This window comes from Strix uralensis, chromosome 2 (assembly GCF_047716275.1).
Source record: "Strix uralensis isolate ZFMK-TIS-50842 chromosome 2, bStrUra1, whole genome shotgun sequence".
Classification (NCBI taxonomy): domain Eukaryota; kingdom Metazoa; phylum Chordata; class Aves; order Strigiformes; family Strigidae; genus Strix; species Strix uralensis.
The window spans coordinates 70,299,726-70,325,047 of NC_133973.1; the positions used below are offsets into that span (position 1 = coordinate 70,299,726).

Below are 25,322 nucleotides of genomic sequence, written 5' to 3' on the forward strand. Positions count from 1 at the left end.
GAAACAGAGTTGGCATCCCCAAATTACTACTTTGTTTCAAGAGCTGTCTTTTGGCAATGTACTTTTAAATTCATTTTCACCTTTTTACATCTGTATGGTTTTCAGCCTTTTATTTCATAGGAGTATGTTGCTGTACTCTATGGCAAATCACATGAACTGATTCCAGATTACTTTTGAGACCAAAATTATTGAAGCATTTGGTATTATATACTCATGATTTGATTCATTTGTGCAGATAGAAGTATAGATGGGGGGATACAAAAAATGGGAACAGCATGCCTTCATAGAAGCAGATGGGCCTGTATTCAGGAATCAGCTAGGCTCTCCTCAGTAGAAGTACAGGGTGTGAAGACTAAATATGTATTTCTGAAACAGGAATGTTGTAGTGCTCCATCCAAACTGAAGCAGTAGTTCTTATCCAGGCTGCTGGGTGGTACTAATTGTGGTGTTTTGTATGTGGTGAAGCTGCTAAGAAAATTCTCCTAAGGGGTAGATTTTATCATACATAATTCCAGCTACTTAAAATATAAGTATTTGTCTCATTTGTGCTCCTCTGTAGCCAGTGGAGAGTTAGACGCTTCCAGATACCCTCTACACCAACTGTAGAATGGGATGAATTACCTTCTGATGGGATCTCTTTTTCCACTGGCTAGAGGGAGCCTGGATGAGGAAGTATCTGTGCTGCCAAAACCAACATCTTGTCAATACTTCTTTCATTTCTTTGATGTTGGCTGCTCTGATTTGTGCTTTCTCTTCTCCACTTCAGAACTCTCCTTCAGTCATTTGCCTGGGACTTGCAAGGGAGGGAAGGAAGTAATGTGGAAGGAGAGAAGGATGCCTGGGATTTGATGAAGACAGAGTGATGTTATACAGAAAAGAAAAAAAAAAAATCAGCTGGATTCCACAGCTGGAGAAATGCTAATGGTTTTGGAACCAGCCTAAGCAAGCCTTAGTCCAGTAGGTACTTCAGACGTAAGAATTCCCCCTTGTAAACATCAACAAAAGCACTTGTCTAAGAATGGTTAAAAATTATTACAGATTTAAGGATACCAAATACAGTCAAGAAGCAAAAACTAAATACAGCATTGAAAGGAAAGGGGACAAAAGTAAAACACAAATTTAGATTCACTGATCAGCAGTGCTGACATTATAGGAATCCATCTCATACTTCCTTTCATGGATCCTCTTTTATTGATTAAAATGGAACAAGCTCATTTAATCACTTAAACAGAGGCAGCTGTTCAGAGCAGTATGAGAACAATAAACCAGAAATAAATAGCATACCATGTGTCATAAAAGTTTATGCTTCCTGGTAAAAAATGGTGGAATTGACATAAATCAAGACTACTACAGCCAACACTGTTTTAGCAACAGGAACATTTTTACACCAAAGTCTGTTACTGCCTTTACAAATCCTCTTTCACGTTTCAGTGACTGCATTAGTTTCTCAAGACACACACCCTCTTTATTAGAAATGCATTACAATTAAATTACAAGCTTTCATGTAGTGAAGTTCTACCTGCAGAGTCTGGAAGACTGTATCTGGCCAACAGGGATACTCATCTGTTTCATTTGATCTCATTCTGCAACAAGAGGATCAGAAACCCTTTGTCCTTTTTGTAGGGCACATCCCACCTCACCTTCCCCACCATGTACACATGAGCACTTACCCCAGATTCCTTACTGAGACATTTTATCCCCTGCTCCTGCTTGCTAGGGAGAGTAATCAATTTCTTTATTGTTCTACAAACACATTTCATGGGTCATAAAGTTTACTTTTGTTTTCAGCTGTGTGACAGTAATGCTTTCATTACATAAACACCACAAGAAAACAAACTGGCAGTTAAAAAGTGTCCTATTATGCACTTACTTCTGTGTGCTGTTTCCAAGCACAGATCTTAAAGGAACCACATGCCAAGACTTCCACTTAATAAGATGGAGGTCTTGAATTGGTGGCTTGGCCCTGACTCAAAAGAACAGCCTTTAAAGAATGGATTATTGAAGATAAGCTATGCTGGTGCATGCATACTTTCATACATATATATATACGTATATATGTATCTCCCTTCTGTTCCTATAGAATTTAAGCTTCCAGAAGCAAACTGAAGCCATTCTGGTTGCCAAGAAAGGTCTCCAAATAGAAACCAAATTCTCTCTTTCCTAAATTTTTCCCTTTGTAATAAATCTTCCATTTCTTTCTTTTTCAATGGTAACAATGAAAACATGGTACTTTCTTATCTGAGACTGAGCTAATGCTGTGTTGGGTCACAAGTTGGGGAATCTGGGTGGACAAGACCTGGGACTGGTACAACAAACGGACCAGCACAGGGTTGTACGAGAGGGAAAGAACTACTGTGGTAGCTGCAGCTGGACGTACTTGGTGGCATCTCTCTAGATATGTCAGACAGACACAGCTCTGACAATGGAACAGAAAGATTACTATAGACCTGACTGTATTTCCCATTACAGCTTTACTAGCTAAACCATCCTGGCAGACACATCCATAAAGAGTGCAAAAAAGCACTTTGCACAATAAAATCATAGTGTCAGTGGTATAGCGGCATAGACTTTTTTGTCATCATGCCAGGTATTTACCAGTATATGTCAGCTGTAAATACATACACATATACATGTGAACATTATTTTACATGTTATATATCATGGTTTCATGGCACACTGAGTTGATGTAACACTTTATTTCTAGCAAAAGGGACAAGTCTTGTTCCCTCCTCCCACAGACTCCTCTCTACTCTCGGCCATGCAGCACCACCAGTTACTTTTGCTATGTCTGATGCTCACTTGGCTATGAACCTTTTAACTCACTAATCCAATGGAAACTATTTTTGGCTGAAGCAAGGAAGACAAGGAGGCAGCAAGACAGAGGAAGGAGGAAAGGAGGGAAGAGAGGGAAGGAAGACCTCCCTGTGTCAGTGGATATTTATATTTATTATAAATTGGAAATCCTCATTTTAAATACACAAGGTCAAAGAACTGCATCCAAAAAATTCCAAATTATTTTACTCAGTCCTTCATTCATGGAATATATAATACTAATAACAGCAAAATGCCTCACATAATATTATACTAACTAAAACAAATTATAAACAACTTTTCAACTATTAACATTTTTACTGCACATAAAACTTCTTCTTTTAATTTCACTTGACTTCATTTTGGATGGTGCTTTCATACCCACAGACATACACTTGTCCTCCTTCTCCTCCTCAGCTGAAATCACCAAGTCTTCAAAACATCTCCAGTTATTCATCTAACTTCTACCCATGACTTTGCTGAATATTCTCCTGCATTCCAAGGAATAACATAGTTTTCCTAGACCTTCCATGGACAGACCACATTCAAAATCCTTCCCAAAAAGGATTAAAAAGGGGTCACAAAGCTGATTCCTGTCAAAGAAGACAGGTAATACCCAAGACTGCACCATGTTTATAGCACAAAAGGAGACGGAACTGTCTATACATAGGCTGCTCTGCTCTAAACTCAAAACTGGGCAGAGTTATAGTATGGTATCTTTTGTAATCTCCTCAATATTATAGAAGAGAAATATAATTGTCACTTAGCATGGGATTCTTCTTACCACGCTTTAACTATCTAAAGTTCCAGAGTCTAGTCTAAATCACTCTTCAAGGCTCCTTCCAGAACCAAAGGAGAGAACAGGACACCTCCAAAGGGCACCTCACTACAGAGGTCTAAAAGCTAGGCATAACAGAGCAGGAAGATGCTCTCAAAGAATAAGCTGCTCGATCTTACCAGCTAATAAGATGCTGTTACATTTTGAAATGAATGCAGATACCTAAAGAAGAGCCATGCTCAAGCCATACAAGTGTCAGTGTCAATCTATACTTATTATCTTTATGTAAATCTCCTTGTCTGGTTCTGAAGTGTGCAGTTAGATCACACCACAAAATCTAGTGCACAATTATGATGAAAAGATAGTAGTAGGTCTTTTCAGTTTTGATCATTCTAAAGGTGCTAAACAGCACAAAGATGATTGCTAATTTGTTCCATTATTATCATTTTTACATCAGCATTAATTGTTTTTCCCTGAACTATGTGAACTATGAGCCCACAAATAATCACTGAAAAAAAGAAGTGCTGTTGACTTTCTCCGAAGCTTGAGTTCAGGGGAGAAATAATACCTTGGTAATGACAAAGATTGCCTTTACATTATCTGCATTTCCCCTACACTACAGTAAAGACTTCTTCCATTTATTTGTGCAGGAACATCAAATATAGCCTCAGGAGATCTACAGAATTTCAATGTTTTTTCTCTTTATGTAAACAAGCTGCTTTAATTAGCTCAATATGTGATATGGAATCTATCAGCAATTAACATTGATTAAAATCTGCACTAAAGCCAGTTTCTTCCAGGATGTTCGATTTGCACAAAAAAGTAGATGAAACACAGTATGTTTGAACAGAGCACAGTAGGTATACATATCAGTATCTTTTTTTTGGTGTACTTATTAATAACCACCACCTTTACACAAAATATCCAGTGAGCATTTTCTGTTGGACATAATCTATTTACAAGATATATCAGTTTTGAAAAGCAAAAGAAGTTTGGCTCTTCTGAAAACTGGCTCACACATGTAACTCCTTTAAAAAGGCTTTCCTTTCGAAACAGATCAAAGTCTAGCAGCAACAAAATAATCAGAGATAATATTGAAATACCACCTCACATACATCTCAATGCAGGGTAGGAACACATGCGTTGCCAGGGAAGTCTATCAACTAAAAACAGAAGAGAAAATTATTGCTTTGTTTCTCCAACTTCTGCTGTAGTTGCTTTTCAGCACTTAATATGAAATCTAATTACTGTTGACAGAGATCGGGAAGCAAGCATATCAAGGCACCTAAACTTAGCATCCCTTGAGAAGTCTGAAGAAATAGCTTTGCCTTTTCTGTTTGTGTGCAGAGCTCCATATTTTAACCTCCCTCATGTTTCCAAATTCCGCTTTTGTCAGAAGCAATGTCTCCTCAGCTAAAATCACTGCAACCATCTCTCTGAACAAGTCAAGGACCAGGCTGAGCCAGCTGAGCATTAGATTTATATCAGAGTATGTCCTAGACATGCCAGCAAGAAAATGAACTGTGTGTTAGAATGAAGAAAAAACAAGCAAGACTCAGCAATGGATGAATTCAGGTCTCAGATGTGCTGCAGACAACCATCTTCATTGTAAGTAGTACTGAGGTTTGCACTAACTCACACCTCCTGAGGGGTCACTCCTGCTTCTCTGACCCCTCCCCATCCCCTCAGTGTCCTTTACACTCTTGTACCTCCTCCCACCCCACCCCCCTCCTGCCTTTGCTGCTCTCTGCTGTAGCAGTGCTGCTGTCACGGTGACTCCCACGACCCTACCAAGAGCTCTTGCAGGCAGCACTGTGATATTGCAAATGTTCAAAACCCTGACAGTTGTTATGGTGCCCTTGCATCTCCCACTCACTCTCGTAGGCACCACAGTTTCCGCATGCTCATTTTCAGCCTCATGAACAGTATGGCTCAATGAGACTGTGATTGGAAAGACGTGTGAGTGGAAACTGTGAGCCAGTGCTTGGTTTATCCATCGGGTTAGTTAAGACAACACGCATGGTGTCTTATCAACATTGCACATTAAAGAGTGCTTCGTTTCTGGGTGCTAGCTCATGCCACCTCCACACATATCTGAGGAGAAACCTTTCACAGCACTCCCTCAGCACTGCTCTCAGCTCAGCTCTGCTGCCATGAACACTCCGTGCATCCAGCCTTCCTCATCTCTGTATGCAATTTCAGCATCTCATTTTCTAATTGGAAATATTTTGTATTGTAATGTAAAGAGATGGCATGCAAGCAAACAAGCAAGGATACTTCATGTCTTACAATCAAATCCATTTGATTTGAGCAGTATCACAGTTTCCACCCATCTGGCTGGACTGTGTGCCTTTGGAACAAAACAACTTACAGCTATACTCTGTTCTTCAATCCACGACCTGCTTTGCAGGGGGCAAGAGAGGCAAAAAGGGACAGTAAAACATTATTCTTCCATTTCTGCTGTTTGCCAGTTAGAAACAACTGAAATCAGTGCAAATCTTCAGTCAAAGGGAAATTTTGTTCTGCTGGTGCCAAGTTCTGTACAGCAGAGCCAAGCACGAATGCTAAGAGCTGAAGTGAAATCATGCTAGTCAATGAGGCAGAGCCTGGCTCTGTAAGCAGCCGTTCCTTTGAATTAAGGGTTACACCTTGGTCAGCACATTGAACTCCCACTGCGTGCCCCGGGATGCCAAGAACAAGGTCAAAGAGGTGCAACATTATTAATGTTGTGTTTTAAGAACAAACCATTGTCCATTCTGCCTAACTGTGCTTTTGTACTTTCTCAAACCCCATGATCGCATTTATTGAGTGCTGGGGTTTTGGTGTACTAGTTCTGCTACTCATTACATATTTCATATTGCACTTAGCATTTCATCAGCCATGAATAAATCTGGACTTACAGAGGATAGGTCACAAGGAAATAGAACTTCAAGACAAAAAGAGAAATAGATTTATGGAGAAAAGGTCAATTTAAAATAGATATTTTTTTTCTAGTGTAATTGAATCTACATTCATTTTCAATTTAAAAAAGCAAAAAATGAAGTATTGAGTCATTAAAAGGGCCAGACAATTGTCAGAGCTACTGGGTTATACTCAAATTATACTGCAGTAACTGCTCAAAGGAAGTCTAGTTAAAATAAGAAGTAACTGAGCAAACAACTTCTTTTCCTTCCAACCCCCTTTTATCCTACTGCAATGCATAGAATTTTTAGTTACAGGAATATGACATTTCTGTTACATTTCTGTGCTTATATAAGTCTTTACAATCTTATTGATGGCTGTAAATTTGTTAAAGCTGCCCTAAAGCCTTTCAATCGAATATACTCAGTTACACCCCAGGGAATAATTACTGCCCTCAGTTATAGTATGACATAAACCCTTTCAATCTCATTTCCGTAACATTTGAAAACAAGCAGCTCAGCCTTAGCAAAGACAGTGTTAAAAGGCTTAGCCCACTGTGGATGGTACTCAAGACAAGAGGCATAATTAAACTTTCCAGTTATTTTCTTGGTCTGTTCCCTAGAAACCCAGTCTTTCAACAGCCAGATCATCACTAAGTGTTATTAGCAGAAAGCAGTTTTTCTTGTTCCATGCTGGCAAATGCAAACAGGCACTAATACCAAACATACTGGACGCTTATTTCTCCACAGTCCTTGTGTAAATGACACAACACATTGAGTATTACATGGTTTAACCACTGCTTACCTTATGTCTTTTTCAGCCATTTTACTTTCTGCTAAGGACAGAAGTGATAGAAAACTAAGAGGCAGGTTAGAGGAAAACAACCCTAAAATGTTATGCCTGTTAGTAAAGTAAAGAATGCTAAGGAAGACATAGTTATTTTCACCTGCCCACCATTGAGTCTGCAAGTTGGAACCTGCTGTTCATCCTGGTCTCTGATGTAGAAATCAGGGGTAATAGTTCTTAAAAACAAATAGACTGTTTTGTTAGTAGCAAAATTAATGAGGCCTGGCCTGCTGAAGATTTTTGTCTCACAGGTCATGTCCCAGTTGGATTCTCTAGTGTTTAACAAGAGGTGAGCGGACATTGCAGCCTTTACCACCATGGGGGAACTAATTCATAATTCTCTCCTCTACCCACCTGTGAACTTTCATGAAACCTGAGGGAATTGCACACCTTTGAAGTCTCTACCTCCCTGCTGAATTCACCTGAAATTGGTCAACACGTTCAAAAAATTGAATGGGGAACAGAGAAAAACACAGACAAACATCATGACTTTATAAATCTCATTCCTTTGGGAAACCCAGTTAGAAGCAAAAGTTAAAAGCAGGGGAATACTTGCAAATACATCACTGAAACTTAAAGGCAATGCAAAAAAAGTGATATTATGAAAGAAGTTTGTCTACAAATAGTGAGAACAAGATTGCATTTACGAAGAAGAAAACAGGAAATCACAACAGACTACTTGTAAACAAAGTAGTTACTTGTTAGTAAAAAGCAAGGTAAATCCATCATTTCCTCCTCTGAGCTTAACACCAGTCTTGATTTTCACCAGTGAAGGCTCTGCATTGTGAAATTAATCATATTCCATGATGTTTGGCTATAATCAGTCTACTGTAAAGTGCACATTGGACATGCTGTTACTCAACCAGGACACTGCTATTTTTTGCCGAGAGCAAGGAAAGTGTAAGACTTTCCACAAATCCAGTCCTACACACCTTCCTTTACCCAGATGCTCAAGGACATTCTATGACTTCCTCACACAAATAAAAGCAAGGGGGTTGCAAAGCCAAGCTAAATCTAAAACCGAACCACACAGTGTCATCAGATCCTGTCTGACCTAGCCAGGGAATCTTGATAGCAAGAGCTCTGTGGTTTTTTCTTCTTTTTAACACATATAGTTTCAGGAAAGTGCTCCTGACTTAAACTTCTTGTGCAGGGTGAGATCACCTGTCACAGTTGAGTTGATTGTGTGGCTGCCCAAATTGGCACAACCCGTGCATTTTGTCTCTCTCCCCATCTTTTTCCCAGCTACATGGCCCTGGCCAAACTCTGGCACTCATCTGATCCTGCCCTGGGTCGATTCAACTCACTAAACCAGAAGCAAAAGGATTCACTTAAAAAAAGCATGTTGCTTCTGTCAGAAGTGAAACCATCCTTTGTCTCGTACGGATGGAGTCACCAACCAATTCATGCTTCTCTGCAACTAACTTCTCAGAAATGGTGAAACAAATGACTGACATTTTGAGGCAGATGCAGCAGTTTCAAGTCAAGTGAAAATCCCTGCTTTTTGTTTTTTTAAGACATTCTGATATGAAAAAATGAAAACAAAAAGGGCTGTTACTTACCATTTGTCTTCTGTTCTCTACCAGGTAGATGCCAACAATCCCTAGGAAAGATCCAAAGCCAAGCTAAGGCAAAGAACAAAACCAACAGAAATGCATGAGGTCAGCTTATTTGGTCAACATACCAACACATTACAGTGATATCTGAGCTCATGTATCGTACAGATGGGCTGACTGGGGTGGGTCAGGGGAGAGGGTGGAAGTTTCTGCTGGACATACATCATTTAATGTCATGGGGAATGACCAGAACTGCAGCTCTTTGATATTTCAGAGCAAAACTTATCATGTAGTAAACAGAAGCCTGTACAGACATTGGGTTCTACAACCCGGCTACTGTTATCAGTCATGTATAGTTTCACACACTGTAAAGCAAGAATTAGGAGAAGTAGGAGAAAAGAACACTTACATTTAGCCCATGCATCATTATTTTAGAAAATTGCAAAGCTTTAGGCAACTGCAGACAAACAGTTTTCCTCAAAAAATGGATGGGCTGCTGCTATGCAAGTGAACCAGGTTCAAACCCTTAGGGTTGGGATTGTTTGTTTTTAATGACTAAACATCATCACACATCCCAGAAAAAAGTCCTTGCTAAAATGCCAAAAGGACCAGTACAGTTAGTTTCAACATGGGACAGCTGCAGCACCAACAGCTACAGGAGAGAGAGGAGGAAAGGACACTGGGGTAAGCTGGCCCTATTGCTTCTACCAGCGCTGCTTCAACACCAGGCTGGCAGGAAAAGCCCCCTCCTTATGATGGGCCCATGAAGGTTTGGAGAGGTAGAAATTCCTTGTATTTGTGGTTAACGCAAGGTAAAGCAGCAATTGGTGAGCCCAGCCTTTCATAAGACCTTCCTGAAGTCAGGACTCCCACTGGGCTCATGTGGGCTTGGAGAAAAGGGGTCTCCTTGGTGCCACACACCTGAGTCGAGCTGGCCACAGACTCAGAAGTAGCCACAGCAGCAGTGCAGATGTCAAGAGGCTCTTTCCATAGCGCTCCCTCCTTGCCTTGCCTGGCCACACGCTGCCCTGCAGTCACCTCAGTCTCAGTCCCCCATCACTTCCATACTCCTTGCTCCCCTCCTCACTAGGGCTGACACTCCTCCCTGCCCAGACACCATCCCAGTCACCCCCTCAGCTCCCACCCAACCCATCCCACAGACAGGGCATGACATTTCTGCTAAAGAATCTAAGCCCCTTTCTGGAATGAGGTCTCTGAATCTGGTTCAGGGCCTCTCCTCCAAGAGCAAGTTATGCTTTTAAGGACTACATGTCCCAGCCAAGGGCTTAAGCAATGCCCACGAACTCCTTGCTGTTATGCACAATCGCTCACAGCAGAAAGCAAATCCCCGGCAAGTACTTTATTCGTTCAGCATCACAACAGGAATCCATCACTCCCTCTCAAGAAAGCAAATGTAGGAGAAGGAGATTTGCTATAGAGTGCTTTGGGAAGATTTATGTGAAAGGGAGACACAAGGACTAAAAGCAGACACTTTGAAAGAGAAAGAGTACATAAGTGCATCCATGCTGACAGATGAATAGGAGAGAGATTTGGAACTATCTGCAAGGACACTCTGTTCATGGGACAGCAACTTTGTAAATTAAGATAACTACATGAAAATGGCACCTGGTTCCAAGCCCCATTTTTCATCCCAACGGGAACAATTCATAAAGACCCATTTATGGCTGATGCAGGGGACACGGAGAGGAGTAATATTATCCATGTGAAGAAAAAATGAGCAAATATGGAACAATAGCAATTAAATCAGAAGGAGCAGAACCTTAGAGATCACAATGTAAGCCATGGCATTGCTGAGATTGGTTTAGGGCCATATGCTCTACTTTTTTTGCCTGTTTAGACAATAGGCTATTTGGGTTGGGAACTCTAGGAGTCCAGGTCAGTATGGTGACTGGGACAATTGGATCATGTAGACTTCTGGTTAAAATATTATAAAAATAGCAAATGAAAATAATACAAGCAGTAGTCATAGAGAAGTGACAATAAATATTAAATTATAAACAATATTTATGAGGAAGTAAGGCTGAAGAAGTTCCAATGCTGGCTTTGCAGCCCATTCCACAAAGACAACCCTAAACCCAAACTGAAGATGAAGCAGCAATCTACTAAATGCAGACACCTTCCAAAGTGGAACATTATACTAACTCATCTACACTCAGAAATATTTTATATTCAATTACTTTGGATGTTTAAATCCAGATAATACCTAGCACTATAAAGATGTACTTAGAGAAAAGCTTTTTCCAAAACAAATGACAAGTGACCACATATGCAGAGAAATTAAGGCACCTAACTCTTCTTGAAGCTAATGAGAACTAAGCAGATGCCCAAATTATATTAAGGATCTAGTGCTGAAGCCCTGCTCTGCAAATCTTCTAGATGCAAGTAAATCTATGCAAGTGGATAGTCTTATTCACATTTGTAGGTGTTTGCAAGATAGGACCTAATTCTGCATGGTTTTTAAGGCCAAAATCCCTTACCTAAGGTCAGTGGAGATTTAGATCTCACCCACCAGCTTTGAAATTCATATTTTGCTACTGAATTCTATGAGAAACAGACCTTATTTTTAATTGTAATTAAAATTTTAACTGTCTTTCCTCATAGTCTTTCTTTTCTTTGAGCCCAATAGTTAAATATGTAGTGTCGAATTCACTCCCCTAGCTTTTAGTATCTGAAAGTTTGGGATCGGTGCTATGTCGGTTTTCTAAGCTCCCTCTACTGTCAGCGGAGAAGAGAAGCACCTTTTGAGGGTTATTCAGCTCATTCTGAAAGAAGTGGCAGACTTTGGGCACAGGCGGAGGAGAGGCCATCCCATAGTCCATCTGCCAATGCTGCACTGGGGTCAATAACCTCTGGCACTGAGACAAGAACACAGCAGTGCTGCCATACACCGCTGACTAGGCTTTTGGGAAGATACCATACAAAGTTTGCGTTGCATCTTTAACTCTTTCTAAATGTTTGTGGTATTTAGTGTATTAATGAAGTTTACACTGACAATTACCCATCACTCTTTCTCAGTTACTTCAACAATCCATCACATGTGCACAAAAAGAATTCTGAATTTTATGAAAATTATTTAGCTTCAACAATCTTTTGAGGGGGAAAATTATTAATAAAAGGTTTTGTTTTCAAAGTGCTCTGATAAAATTCTAGATATTCTATCTGATTATTAATGACTCCAAGATTTAAAAAAAAAATATTTTAGGAAATTGTATTTTTCAGCTGAGCGAACAGACATTGTGTTTTTCCTAAAAGAAACTAAATGCTGAAATAACATGTATTGTGCACATGGGTTTATTACTTATTACATTTATTAAAGACAACAGTTTGAAAATTAAACCTTTCTAGAGAATGAATGCAGATAATATGGTCTTCTAAAATATTTTAATTCAAATTATGGAAGAAGGGACCTTTAGCAGTATTAATCTATTTTATCTTAATGAAAAGAAAATTCATCCTTTTAAGGTTTTATTCTTGGAACTACTTTTTGTTCTATTTTTAAAACCAATCCTTATAGATCATTATCCCAAAATTATCTTTCTGAAAGACCTGTTCTCAGCATGACACTAAGATATAAGAGAACCTGCTTAGGAGAAACAGTTCTAACTCACAAATTATTAATGGCAATGCAAAATGTATGCACAGTATTAAAGGCTACATATCCCTCTCCTCTGGGCATTTCATTCCACAGAGAACAAGAAATAATGGTACCTTACAATATATTTGGTAGTGGTGGAGCCACATACCTAAGCAGGTGCCTAATTCTAAGTGCATGAGTTTCTTTCTTCACCTTGCACCCTCTGACTCCTCTTGGCTGGCTCAGGGAGACCAAATGAGGCAGATGGGCCTTTCTCCATTTGCCACCCATACTCCTCTTTTCTAAAACTCAGCCCACATACTTCAAAAAATTTTTTGACTCCAGGGGTTTCCATGCTTTTGGATATGACTGATCCCTTCTTCTGAGATCAGAAAGGGCCATGGGAGTTGAACAGGCAGGGCTACCCCTCCCCAGAAGTCACAGAGGCACCACAGGGTGAAGTAGATGCAACTCAAACCTTGTGTCCAGTGCAGGAACATGTTTAAGCAGTCTGTTCCCAAGGCAAAAACAAGACTAAGGATTTTGGAAGGGGATCTTGTACGAGAGGACTGGCAGGAAGACTGCATAAGAGGATGTTAGGAAGGCTCCAGGGAGAAGCTTCCACATGCCCATCCACAGGGCTTTCCCTGTGATGGACCCAGCAGAATTCCTGGCACACAGACACAAGAGCAGAGTGGCTCTTTCTGCCATCAAAGTAGTAAACCTCTAAAAGTTTTTTTAAATCTACCCCATGCCTACTGTCCAGTCACTTATACGCCCACATTTAAGAGATCAGTGGGAAGTCAAGCACAGGTTCTCAGTGGCCCCTGAGCCCAGCATACTGCTGTGCAGTGCAACCCTGATGCCCTTCTGCCCCCTAACAACCTCCCCTTTGGGGCACTTCAGAAAAACAGAGTTTACCCCCCTACCTTATCACACACTAGAACCAGACCAAAACTAAGGAGCATCTCTCTCCTGTGAAATATAACAGGACTGATCTTTTTTTTTAAATCAGTCAGAGCTTCCCATATCCAGGGGGTAATAATTTATCTTGATGTACCTAATAATCTATAATAGGTTTCTTTACTCACAACGATGCCTGGGTAGTAGCCTCCCACGGTAACATTTTCTGTTCTTGTGGTAGCTGCCAGACCTATGGTCAGTATGAAAACAGACACTACCAGCAGAGCGACTGTGAACCAAAGCGAAGTCTTCTTCCTTTTTGCAAATTGTCCTGTAGGGAGTGGGGAGGAAAAAAAAAAAAAGAGAGCTTTTCATTTCAATCACGGCAGAACAAATACAAAATAATGGAAGAATTTATCTTGTTAATCTTTTCTGTTGTTCTCCCACTAAGGAAAATTGCTGGCAGACAACAGAAGAAACTAAAAAACAGAGTTAGCATAGCTTAATGCACATGCATCAGGTACATGCATGAGATGAGTTTTTATTAAGCTGAATTGAAAGTCACTGACAATGATAATTATGCCTTGTCTTAACATTTATAACTAAATGTTGCACACATCCATAAGTCAGATCTTGCAGGTCTTAAATGCTTACCTACCTGAAGTGCCGATTTGGCTCTACTGGGACAGAATATAAAAATTTATATTTTAAACAAGATTAGCAGAAGCTCTGCATGCTATCATGCAAACGAATGTGCTCTTCATATTTACTAGGGTAAGCAACCCAATCTGTATCTCTGAAGCAAAGGTAATGATATATGGGCCTACCTTTTGAAACAGTAAGTGCTCAGTGAAATAGATTCGGTCTCACTGGGATTTGGATTCAGATACCCAAAAGTGAAAAACGGCAGGTTCATCTACTGCTTTCAGCCTGCTTCAAGCCACTTAACCTTGTTATTGCGGTGGCCTATCAGAGCTGCAACCACAGGTTACTAACACCAGAGCCCCAGCCCATAGCACAGACTGATGTAAGACTTATTTAAAAACAGCAATTGATACGTGACCCTAACCAACAAAAGGCATACAAATGAATCAAACTGTGGTCCCCCCTTCTGGTGATTTTGCTTGAAAAGGCAAGGCAAGAGTGTGCAGGATCACCCCTGGAGCACTGGGCCATGCGATGTCGTGCTACACTAGGCTGCAACTGGGCAGCACAGAGCTCCAGCGAGAGCACGACCTGTCTGCAGCACAGGGACGATGTCTCTCCCTGCTGCGGCCTCACGACACTGCCTGCACACCCGGTCTCAGGATGAGGCAGAGGCGGTGTGTTGCACTGAATACTGGAGGCAACAGCCCTTGCCAGGCAGGGGTAGGTGAGAGGGGAAGGCAGGTATGTGGATCAGGCTCTGAGGGTGCTGCTGTAAGCAAAAGCAGTGGAAATGCAGGAAAGTCAAGAACGGAGCAGAAGCCATTTGCAATGAGTCACTTGAGTTATGTGGCCAATTTAAAGTCAGGTAACTCGGTTAAATGCATTTATAATAGAAATCTGTACGTTTGCTGACATTTCTCCAGTAGAACAACCAGCCAAAATGAGTCTTTTAGTATGAAACACAATCAACTTTACTGAAGACAAATATCTATTGAGCTTACACAACTCTCTTTCATCTGCATGTACAAAATCTTCCTGCTAAAGATCAAGACTCTCCAGACACCTCCCCTCCAGCCTGCGCCCCAGCTGTCTGCCTCTGACAATTCCCTGTTGTCCTGGTTTAACCAGGATAGGGTTAAGTTTCCCCAGCAGTGGGGGGGAGCTCTAGCTGGGTTATTCAGATACCATGCGGACATCACATCCTGGCAGGTCACATTTTTCCTGGCGAGGGAGCGTGGTGCACTCGTGGTTTTGTACATCGTGCTTCAAACTGCTGTATTTGGTAGCTATTTTGCTCTGTTCACTGCTATCACTATTACTGTTATTGTTATTGTTGTTGTTTGTTGTGTTGCTATTGCATTGTTGTATTAAACCTTTCCTTATTTCAGTCTTGGGGCTTTGTATTTCACTCCCTTTGTGGGGGAGGGGCAGCAGCCGCGTGGTCTCAGACCCCGGCAGGGGCTAAACCACCACACCTGTTAATCCATGGAAGGTCACTGGGGACATGGAAGTGAAGAGGCTCTTCACTATCAATCAGTTCTTCAGCAAGTGTATGGGGTTAAAGGCAGTTCCTTCCACGAAGCCAGTTCACATGGCCAAGAGGGTAAAGCAGACTTCACAATGTGAATTTGTGAACTCCACAAATCAGTTGCCCTTCCCATAAACTAAAACGCTTCATTCAATGTATCTACCAGATTTTAAATATCTGATGTCCTTGCCACACTCTATCCTCTTTGAGAACTCATGGAGATTGAGGAATCCCCAATAACTGAAGAAACGCAAATGCTCCGCCTATCTTTAAAAAAGGCTAAAATGATGATTAAGGGAATTACAAGCCAATCAACCTCACTTTGGTTCCTGGGAGGCTGGGACCAAAAATAAGGAGCAAATCCTCTTGTAAGCCATTTCTGGGCACATAACGAAAAAGTGATCGGCAACAGTCAGCATGGATTTACCAGAGTCAAATCATGTCTGACCAACCCAGCTGCCTGCTATGACAGAATGACTGGACTTGTGGAGCAGTGGATGTCTTTTATGTTAAATCTAGCAAGGATTTTAACATGGTATCCCACAACATTCTCATGTCACAAAAGACAGTGGACATAAACTGAAATACAAGTGTTTCAGACTGGGTATAAGCAGAAAAAAATTCAACATTAGGACAGTCAAGCATTGGAACAGGTTACCCAAAGAGGTTGTGCTGTCTCCATCCTTGGAGGTTTTCAAGATTCAACCACAAAAGCCCTGAGTAACCGAGTCTGACCTCATAGTTGACCCTGCTTTGAGCAGGAGGTTGGACTAGCAACTTCCCGAGGTACCTGCCCACCTGAATTATTCTATGATTCTATGGTTTTATGATAGTCAAGACAGCTAAAGGTGCTTGGGTATGTGTGCTCATATCCACTGTTATGTAACTGCATCTGCAATGTAGACATACTCTAAAGGGATGTTACACAGACCTTCTGAAAGACAATGGGACAGACACTCCTCAGCCAAGTGTTTCTGAAATCACCGAATGCTTTTAATGAAAAGTGCCTGAGGAGCCAAGTCTTCACATTTTTCTGAAAGTAATACCTGTACTGGCAAAGGTTAATCAGATTGCATGGAGATAAAGTAAGGGTGCAACCTGCCCTCCAGAGTTTTTGTTATCAATAATGATGTGCAAAAAAGAAAGACATGAGTTTGAGTGCCCAGACTGACTTTGCTGGAAAATGTCTTAGGAAAAGCATGCTCTTATTTGTAATTAGAGTAAATTCGATGTGGATTTAGTGAGATAAAACAGAAAAGGATGTCATTATTTACAGGGTCATTTTTTGGACTGAACTACACTTTGACTTTGAAATTTACATGGGTCAGAAGGCATTTACATGTGATACCCTTCAATCCTCACATTCATTGACCTTTTACCACCTGCATCTCAAATCAGAGGCAGATACCCAATCATATCTCTCCTTTTCCATACTCCAGTTTGAAAACTCTCATAACTACATGTAGTTATCTATAAACTCCACCCTAGGAGAGATGACTTACAGGCAGAGCACAGAAAGGTCCATTTTGGTACATGCAAGACCTAGTTCTCAAAGACTGCCACATGCTCAGAGAAGATGGGTAGACACCAGGTCTAAACTGGTTTCTGCTCTGGTTGTCCGGGTTTCCTTAGTCACATCAATAAAAATCTTTGCTGTATCTATCAAAATGTGTATAATGACATGTATGTAAGTCACCAGCATATTGTGAGGCCTACGTCGTATTTGTAAAGCAGCACAATATCTTCAGATGAAAGAGGCTACAGCTGCCAAGGGTTCCTACTATTAGCTCCCTTCTGCTATTTCGGTCATGTTGGCTCCCAAGATTTTTTGAGTCTTTGTTTACTGCTGTTTGTAGCAGTTGCCATGCAGTTTTTTGGATCTGTTTTTAATGTACCTACCAGCCGAAACCCAATGCCAGACTGTTTCCTCGGGAGCCCCATCCACAGCACAGACAGAGGGGCTGGCCCAGCCTTCTTCCCTGACATTCTCTGGGGCAGGGCTTGGACTGAAGGCTGACCATATACAAGAATAGCAGATAAATTAAGAGCAGAGGAAATGTTGCTGTCAGTATTTCTAGGTTGAATTTTTTTCCAACACTGATGTTCCTGTAGTGCAGGAAACAGTTCACGTAGGCTATTGACTTTCCAATTTTTTAATCTTGAAGTGACTCTCAGACTAATTTTGACATTTAGCCCCTTTAACTTCTTTAACAATGATTCAGTATGAACATTATAAACTCTTACTCTGGACCTTACTCCAATCTAGTTATAGCTTCAAATTCTTACCTCTAGCATACCAAAAAGCAGGAGTGTAGAAAGAAATCTTCCCGTCATAGCCTTATTAGCACAAGCTTGAAGCTGGGGTCGATAGAAGGTGTGAACATGTTACTACCTTCTACTGGCAACATTCTTCAGCAGTTCTGGCCAGTGAAGTATTAACTGAGTTTTGATACTGCAGCAATGGGCACTACAGTAAAAATTGGGAGATAAATTAGAGAGGTAATTCTGCTTCCACATCACTGGCTTGTGCTCTGCCTGGCATAGACTTAAATTGTGCATGAAAAGGACCAGTCCCAGAAACACTCTCTGCTTTGCTTGCTAAACATCTGTCAAGCAAAGTACCTGCTTGAACCACTCAGCCCTGCTGCCCCAATGGAAGGAAAGAGAAGGCCGTCAGGACAAGCAAGACAGACACCAGACTGCTGCCTCCTTGGGACAGAGAAAGGCCTGTGAGGAGAGAAATTGAGATCAGCCTCCAGAGAGTAAAAAGTGCCTGATGAAGACCAACTCTGCTGGACTCAGCAAAATCTTTTATCTGTTCATCAGCTGCAGAAAACAAAATTATATTTACAATGCTTCATTCATGATAGCTGGGGGATAAATTCAATTTCTAGGAAGACTGTGGAAAATGAATGGTTTTGTGGGGAGGGTGTAGATCAGATTGCTGGTAGAATGCAAAGTGGTGGATCTAATGATGAGTGGTAGGGTCTGGGTTTGAATGAAGCAAAGGGTGAGTTTAAAAGGAGAACAAACAAATCAATGATGAAACGTGTCTCTGGTATGGAATGCATCCAATGGTCCAGGGAAAGAAAGAATAGAGTGAAACAGCATCTCTGTTGGAAAACTTGCATATGATCTTCAATTTAACTCAAAAAAATTTACATTCAGACCAAGGCAACTATACTTTGCTAACTTCACCACTCCTTTTAAAATCTAGCTTCAGACATCATAAAGTCTGTTAAAAAGTGTAGAATGATTTTTGGCAAGGAAAGAATCGCTGCAGGACGTAGCAATTTGCTGGGGTCACAATCACATTTGCTGAATATTAGCACCACACAATTTCATACCTTCCTATTTGATCTAGTTAAACTGATCTAAATGGAAAAACTTATTTCAAATAATGCCCCAGCCCGATGTATATTAGCATCCTAATACGGAAAAAGATAAGGGAGGAAGGTTTTGTAGCAGAAGAAACAGTGCGTTTTTATTACCTTATGAATACTACTAAAAATTGTGGCATGTTTCAGAGAATGGTATTAAGCATATATAATAAGATAATTTAAGCAGAAATTCACCACAGACAGAGGAGCATAGGATCACGGTATCCACTGCTTTGCTGCTATCAAGAAAATATTTAAGGGAAGACCTTTGGAGCTAAATTAATAATTTTTAATTACTGCAGTGCTCACTCCAGTGCCACTTCTCTCTTGGCTACAGTTTTCATTGTGTATTTGCAAAAACGGTTTATGCCAGTAAAATTGAATTAATCCTACACTGCCTCCCAAAATTAAACGTGATGGACTGAGATGCTTAAAAGAGATATTCCCACCTGCTATTGGTGATTACTTTCCCTTTTCTGATTAAACGCTTGACTTGTCCAGAGTGCTGAACTAATTAAACCAGATGCAACAGCGTTCATTTCAAGCCACAAGATAGCAGCATTTATCAGGCCCGTTTCTTATCTTTATTATGAATTTGTTGAGGAAGATTCCATGAGTGTGTTATATATTCAAGACCACAGGAAACATTACTGTGCTCTTCTATAATTCTGTTACAAAAAAACCCCATCCAAAACGAAAAAAACCCAAACAAACCCGCAAGCCCTGCTATATAATGTAGTATAGCTACAGTAAGTGATATCAGGCAGTAACACGATGACTTCATTGCTTTGGCAGCAATTGTTTCATTAATAAATAATTTAATAAGCAGCTAATCACTAGTTTAAAGCTAGCATATTCTTCTTCTTCCACTGTTTACCTGAAAACATTTTTAAGTTACAGCACATCTTTCACTGTTACCTTTTCAACACCGATACCATTTTTCTTCCAAGTTTAAGACAAAAAAAATAAGATCTAACACATTTTTTAAGTGGCTGTTAAGATCCTTGGGTACATAGCAAAGTCTCTGTTTATCCTTTCAAATCACTAGGCAGAGTAACTCCTAGCAGTAAGTTCTGTTTTTCCTCAACTTTAATGAATTTCACTGGAATAGTGAAATAGAATTATAGAATGGTTGGGGTTGGAAGAGACCTTAAAGATCATCTGGTTCCAACCCCCAAATATTTGTCCTTGCTTTTGCATAAACTTTTATTTTTCAGGATGTACGCTGTAAGTACAAGCAGCACGCCAGTTTAGCAACGAACCGCTAAATTTATAGAAACAGGAGGAAAGAAACCCGCTGCCACCCGGGTCGGACGCGAACTAGCCGAAAACCTGTCACGGCCACCCGCCTGCCCCACGCCAGCTCCGCACCCCGCTGACATTTCCACCTGCTCCAGCATAGCAACTGGCCATTTTCACCACGCAGAGTACGATACCGCTTACATTCATTTTCTAGCAACGTCCCGTATAAAGCTCCTCATTCTAATGTTAAACGATCGGCACAGCGATTCATTAAGCCCGGCGGAAAGCTCAAAAGAAAAACTGGTATTTTTAAACACCAGTTTAAAAGAGTTTTTGAGAGAGGGACAGGGACAGCATGACCCACGCCGGCCACCTCAGGCTGGATCCCCCCGGTGTCCGCACTCTGCGGGGCACAGCCCGGGCAGAGCCCCCGCTTGCGCCCTTCCAGCCCGGTAACTGAAGCGCCGGGGCGGCGGCAGCCGCGCCCCGCCGGGGGAAGCCCCCCGCTCTCCTCCAGCCTCCCCCGGGCCAGCCGCCGGCCCCCGCTCAGCCGCCGGGCTGGGCTCCGCCCCGCGCCGCCGCCGCTGCTGGGTCCGCGGGGCTCACGCACTCGGCGGGGCAGGAAAGTTGCGGCGGGGCGAGGGGCCGGGTCTCACCTGTGGGGTCCAGCACGGCCAGCGGAGCCGGCACCGCGGGGGCGGGCGGCGGCGCCGCCATCTTCCGTGGGCGCCTCCGCTCCGCTCCGCTCCGCGCCCCGCGCGCGCTGCGGCCGGTGGTAGCCGCGGGGTGCGGGCGGCCCGGCGGACCCGCCCCGCGGGGGAGCACGGCGGGGGGCGGGGGCGGGGCGAGCGGCGCTGCCCCCGCCGACGGTCGTTTCCTGTCGCCGAACCGGCCGTTGCCCGCCCGCCTTCGCCAGCTCCGCGGCTACCGGCGGCGGGCCCCACAGCCCAGAGGGGGGAACGGCGCCCTGCGCCGCCGGGCTCAGCGAGGGCCCGGCGGGCACCGTGCCGCCGCCCTGCCGCCCTCGCCCGCCCACAGCCCCTCAGGGGTTTGGGCACCGCTTCGGCCGGTGCTGGAGGGTCCCGTTCCAGCCCGTGTAAAGCAGAGCGGGCCAGGCCTGCGCCTCCTGATCCGGGGCCTGGAAAAGGGTGGGCTCCCGTGTGGCACATGTGGGCAGGACTGGGTGTTTCGGCCCAGGGTCCCTCAGCCGCCCCACGCCTCGCCTTCCCCGGGCGAAAACTCGACCGCCCTGTCCCAAAACTAAGATGTGGCACAAAGTCCCACAGGTCGGCTCTCGCTGCCTTCTGGTTTCTCCTTTACGAGGCACAGCTCTCCTTGTATTTCGGTTCAGCACCCTTCTCCTCCCACCTACCCGTGGGCAGCAGGAGCAGCTCATTTCCAGGCTGACCCTGAGGGGGGGGAGGGAGGGGCACACACTAGGTCCTTATTTGCATGTCGGTCAATATCTTAATTCATTACATGGATCTACCTGTGTCCCAGACTTGGCATCTCTTCTTGGTTTGTTCTTGGCCTATGGCAGGGGACCAGTTAGTCACCTGGTGGAATTACCAAGCTTTCCTTTCTGCTTTCCTCTCATCTTTTTTTAAAAAAATCAGTATCAATCAGAAATAAAATACCACAGCAAACAGAAATATTAATAAAATAACAAAACCAGGCATCTAGGAGACATAGGTTAAGGTAGGCATAGGCTAAGACAGGTAATGTCAATAGTCGAGAGATTCTGTAGGGCTATTTTTTTCTTACGTGGTGTCTATCAACTTCTCACTGGCTCTCTCCTTCTGTCTCAGTTTTCATTTCCACAGCAGATCCTGCCGCTTGTCCTGCTGCTCCCCAGGAACTGCTAACTGCTGCTTCTAGTGCTACCAACCGCAGGGACTTGTGACTCCTGTCTGAAAGAGTGTGGGAACAACCGAGGAGAAACAGCCAACAGCTGCTGTGCTGTTTTGGTGCCTGCTGTTCCTTTTGCAGGACTTCCCCATAGCAGAGGACAGAAGAACGTTTTTTTTTGTGGACAATGTTTTTGATAGGCTGCCAAACGCTTTGCTTGCATTAAGGTGTGTTCTCCCACTTGCAACAAACACAACTCTGTTTAACATTCTTGGTTTTCTTTCTTTTGCTCAAACCTCTAAATGTATACATATGTATGTATTTAAATTCTTCAGTCTTTGGTTGATTTCCTCAGAACGCAGTAGGCACCATCAGGTACCACCCATAGCCTATGAAGGCGAGTAATCCAGGAGCTAAGGCCAACCACAAAGCCACTTTTTTCTCTGCATCCTGTAACCTGCAGGTGTTGAAGAAGAGAAAAATGAGGATAGAGGTAGTATTTGTACTATTAGTTACTAATTATTAATAGAAATTAATGAAAGAATACATTGAGAAGACAGAAAAGGTGATGGTACAAATAAAACATTTCTTTGAAAGTGACCATGGATGAGTGATAAAAAAGCCCCAAAATCTGGTATAGGCCCTCAGGTTCATGGGTGGCTGTGGATAGAGATTTCCATCAACAGGGAGGGTTGGAGAAGACTTTAATTCCCCAGACAGTTTGGAAAACAAATACCATATGCAGCCTGTATTCTTGGGTGTGATGGGCAATAAACTTTTTCTACCAGCAGCCACCAAACAGACACAATGGCCCAAAGGGAAGCTGCTCTAGAATTGTTCTCAGTAAACAAAAAGGATATTATAAATACTTTTAAAAATAATTTGATTATAGAAAATAACCTTTGATGAATGACTTATGTGACATTTCTACTGCAAATTTCATAAGAATCAAAAATAGATCTGGTCCTGGATATCAGAGGGCAAACATTAAGAAACTATGGAAAAATTATTGGTGAGACTGCCTGAAAAACTCAAGCATTTGGATGTGGAATAATCATGGACTTTAAATCCAAAATGAAAAATCCTCTATACCACTTCCATCCCCTAAAAGAGGTTGGAATAGGTCAAGAACAACTGTAGACCTAGTGGATAAGTAACTACCTTAAAGAGGATATTAAAGTAGTGAGTGAACCTACAGTCTGCAGGGTTAGAAACTGCAGAACCAGAGAGAAAGAATGGATAAAAATCTAGATGAGCCAGGTGTTGCAAAGAAAAGGATAGCAGATGACAAAGAATTCTTCAACTGTATAAATAAAAACGAGTCAAAGAACAGAGACGTATGGTCGCTAAATGCCAGGCATGGGATGAAGATTGAGGCTGCTCCAAATCTCGAATGAATACATTGCCTCGGTTTTCAATCAAAAATTTATTAGCAGGGTACGCAAAACAAATGAGGATAACATAAATGATGACATTAGCAGATGTGAAGTGGAAGCATAACTTAGGCTGTTTCTTGTGTTGGGCCTAGGAAAACTGCACCCCAAATATTGAAAGAATTGGCAGCTATCTTTTCAAGTCCTAAGCAACATTTTCAATGAATCAGCCAAGTTGGAGGTGAAGCACTATTACTGGAGAACAGGAAACCTCTCTTACAGAAAGGCAGAGAGAGTGAGGGGAACAGCAACTCCATGCCCAGCTAATTTGACTGGGGAAAGTCTTAGAGGTAGGTGAAAAATGGGTTCAACTACAGTATGGTTGATCAAAGCCAGATCATGTCAAACTAACAAGATCTTTGATACGGTAAGTGATTCCTGAAACAAAAGCAATGCAGTGAAGCAAACCTGTCTGGATTATCTTACACATTTAATAGAGTCCTTCAGAGAAAATGACTTAACATGAAGCAGACAGCTAAAAGTACAGGTCACCATCATGTATGGAGATTGCTAAAGGGAAGCTAAGATACTGAAAGAGGTGGGCTGTCTGAGGTGCACCTCAGGGACTAGTCTTGAAGCAAGATCACCAGTGGTGTTGGGTTTAAGGAGTGTATGTGTGGTTATGAAGTGTGTGACCATCACGAAGCTGGTAGGTATTGCTGTTACTACGGGAGCAGGAGCATATTAACATATTAGAAATGGGTTGAGGTGGAGCTTACGCACTTGAAAACTAACAATGAGAGCTTTTATTGTAACTTTGGAGTGTCCCCAGCTCAGTGAAATTGAGGAGGGATCTGTGTATCACTGACAGTGTTTGCATGATGCCAATGCAAAGACTGCTGAACAGATGTGTTCTAGGATGCGTTATTTAACACCTGTTAATTAGCTCAATACATTGTAAGTGTGGTAGAACTTCATTTTATATTTATGTTGCTAGTTGTCTCTAAAGCCAAAAGGATTTTTTTCCCCATTTTGATGTGTAACTTGGCCCTGAATTTTCTTAATATTTTTAAGGTTTTTGTTTCTCAGAGAAATGTATGTACCTTGCTCATATGTAAAAATTAAGTAACTTGCTAGATTTGTGCCCAGAAGGAGTCCCCACACTCCAAGGTTAGGCTGGCAAGGCTGTTAAGAGTTCTTCTAATGTGTATGTTGTCAAGATACTCTTTGCATTCTCACCTAAAAAGTACCCTGTCAGCACCGGGTCTGAAGGCCTCCATGATGCTCTTGATCTTTCCTGCTCCTTTCCTGTGGCACACTGCTGTTTTGATGGTTTTTGCCTTTTGTCCTACAGTTCATCATTATGCTGGTGAATGCTTTGGAGCTGAGGTTGGTCACACATAAAATTTGTATCCTGCGTGTCCCTGAAGTCTTTTCTTCTTTATTTTAAACAAGACTAATCTCTTGGGTCTTTCCTCACAGGTCATGTTTTGTAGGCTAGTGGACATTCCCATTGCTTCCCCCTAGTCTGTGGTATCACACTCTGTGTGGGCCACATCCTTCTTCAAGGGTAATGCCCAATGGCTGGGCAACATTAAAAATAATTTTGAATTCTAAGTCTGACTACCAGCATACTTCCTCCAAGATACTCAACAATTCCTCCCAAATTTATGTCCTCTGCAAACTTAGTATACCTTATAACCCAAGGCCACCAGTGACAATACTGAATAGTACCAGACAATGGCAGCACCTCAGCACTTTCCATCTTCCAGGACCATTGACAGGCGTGACCCTCCACCTACTTTATTCATCCCTTCTGTCATATTGTCATTTACACTGTTTCTCTGTAGGAGGGTCTGGTCTGGTACTAAGTCCTGTTGTATTGGCTTCATTCTCTTGCAAGAGTTATTTTC

The 25,322-nt window shown here is 42.2% G+C and overlaps 1 protein-coding gene across 2 annotated transcripts in view; it reads right to left on the bottom strand.

The window, feature by feature from the left end:
- Positions 1 to 20,959, bottom strand: part of TMEM255B (transmembrane protein 255B) — a 75,510-nt gene extending 54,551 nt beyond the window's left edge. The window contains exons 1-3 of one of the 2 annotated variants that reach the window (XM_074860970.1): positions 20,845 to 20,959; positions 13,579 to 13,721; positions 8,899 to 8,961 (exon numbers count right to left, since the gene is read on the bottom strand). In XM_074860970.1, the coding sequence (XP_074717071.1) occupies positions 8,899 to 8,961; positions 13,579 to 13,721; positions 20,845 to 20,905 (267 nt within the window). In that variant the 5' untranslated portion in view covers positions 20,906 to 20,959. Of the gene's footprint in view, positions 1 to 621; positions 839 to 1,519; positions 1,566 to 8,898; positions 8,962 to 13,578; positions 13,722 to 20,844 lie in introns of those variants that run through there. The other variant, XM_074860971.1, reaches the window with a different exon arrangement.
- Positions 20,960 to 25,322: the final 4,363 nt, after the last annotated feature.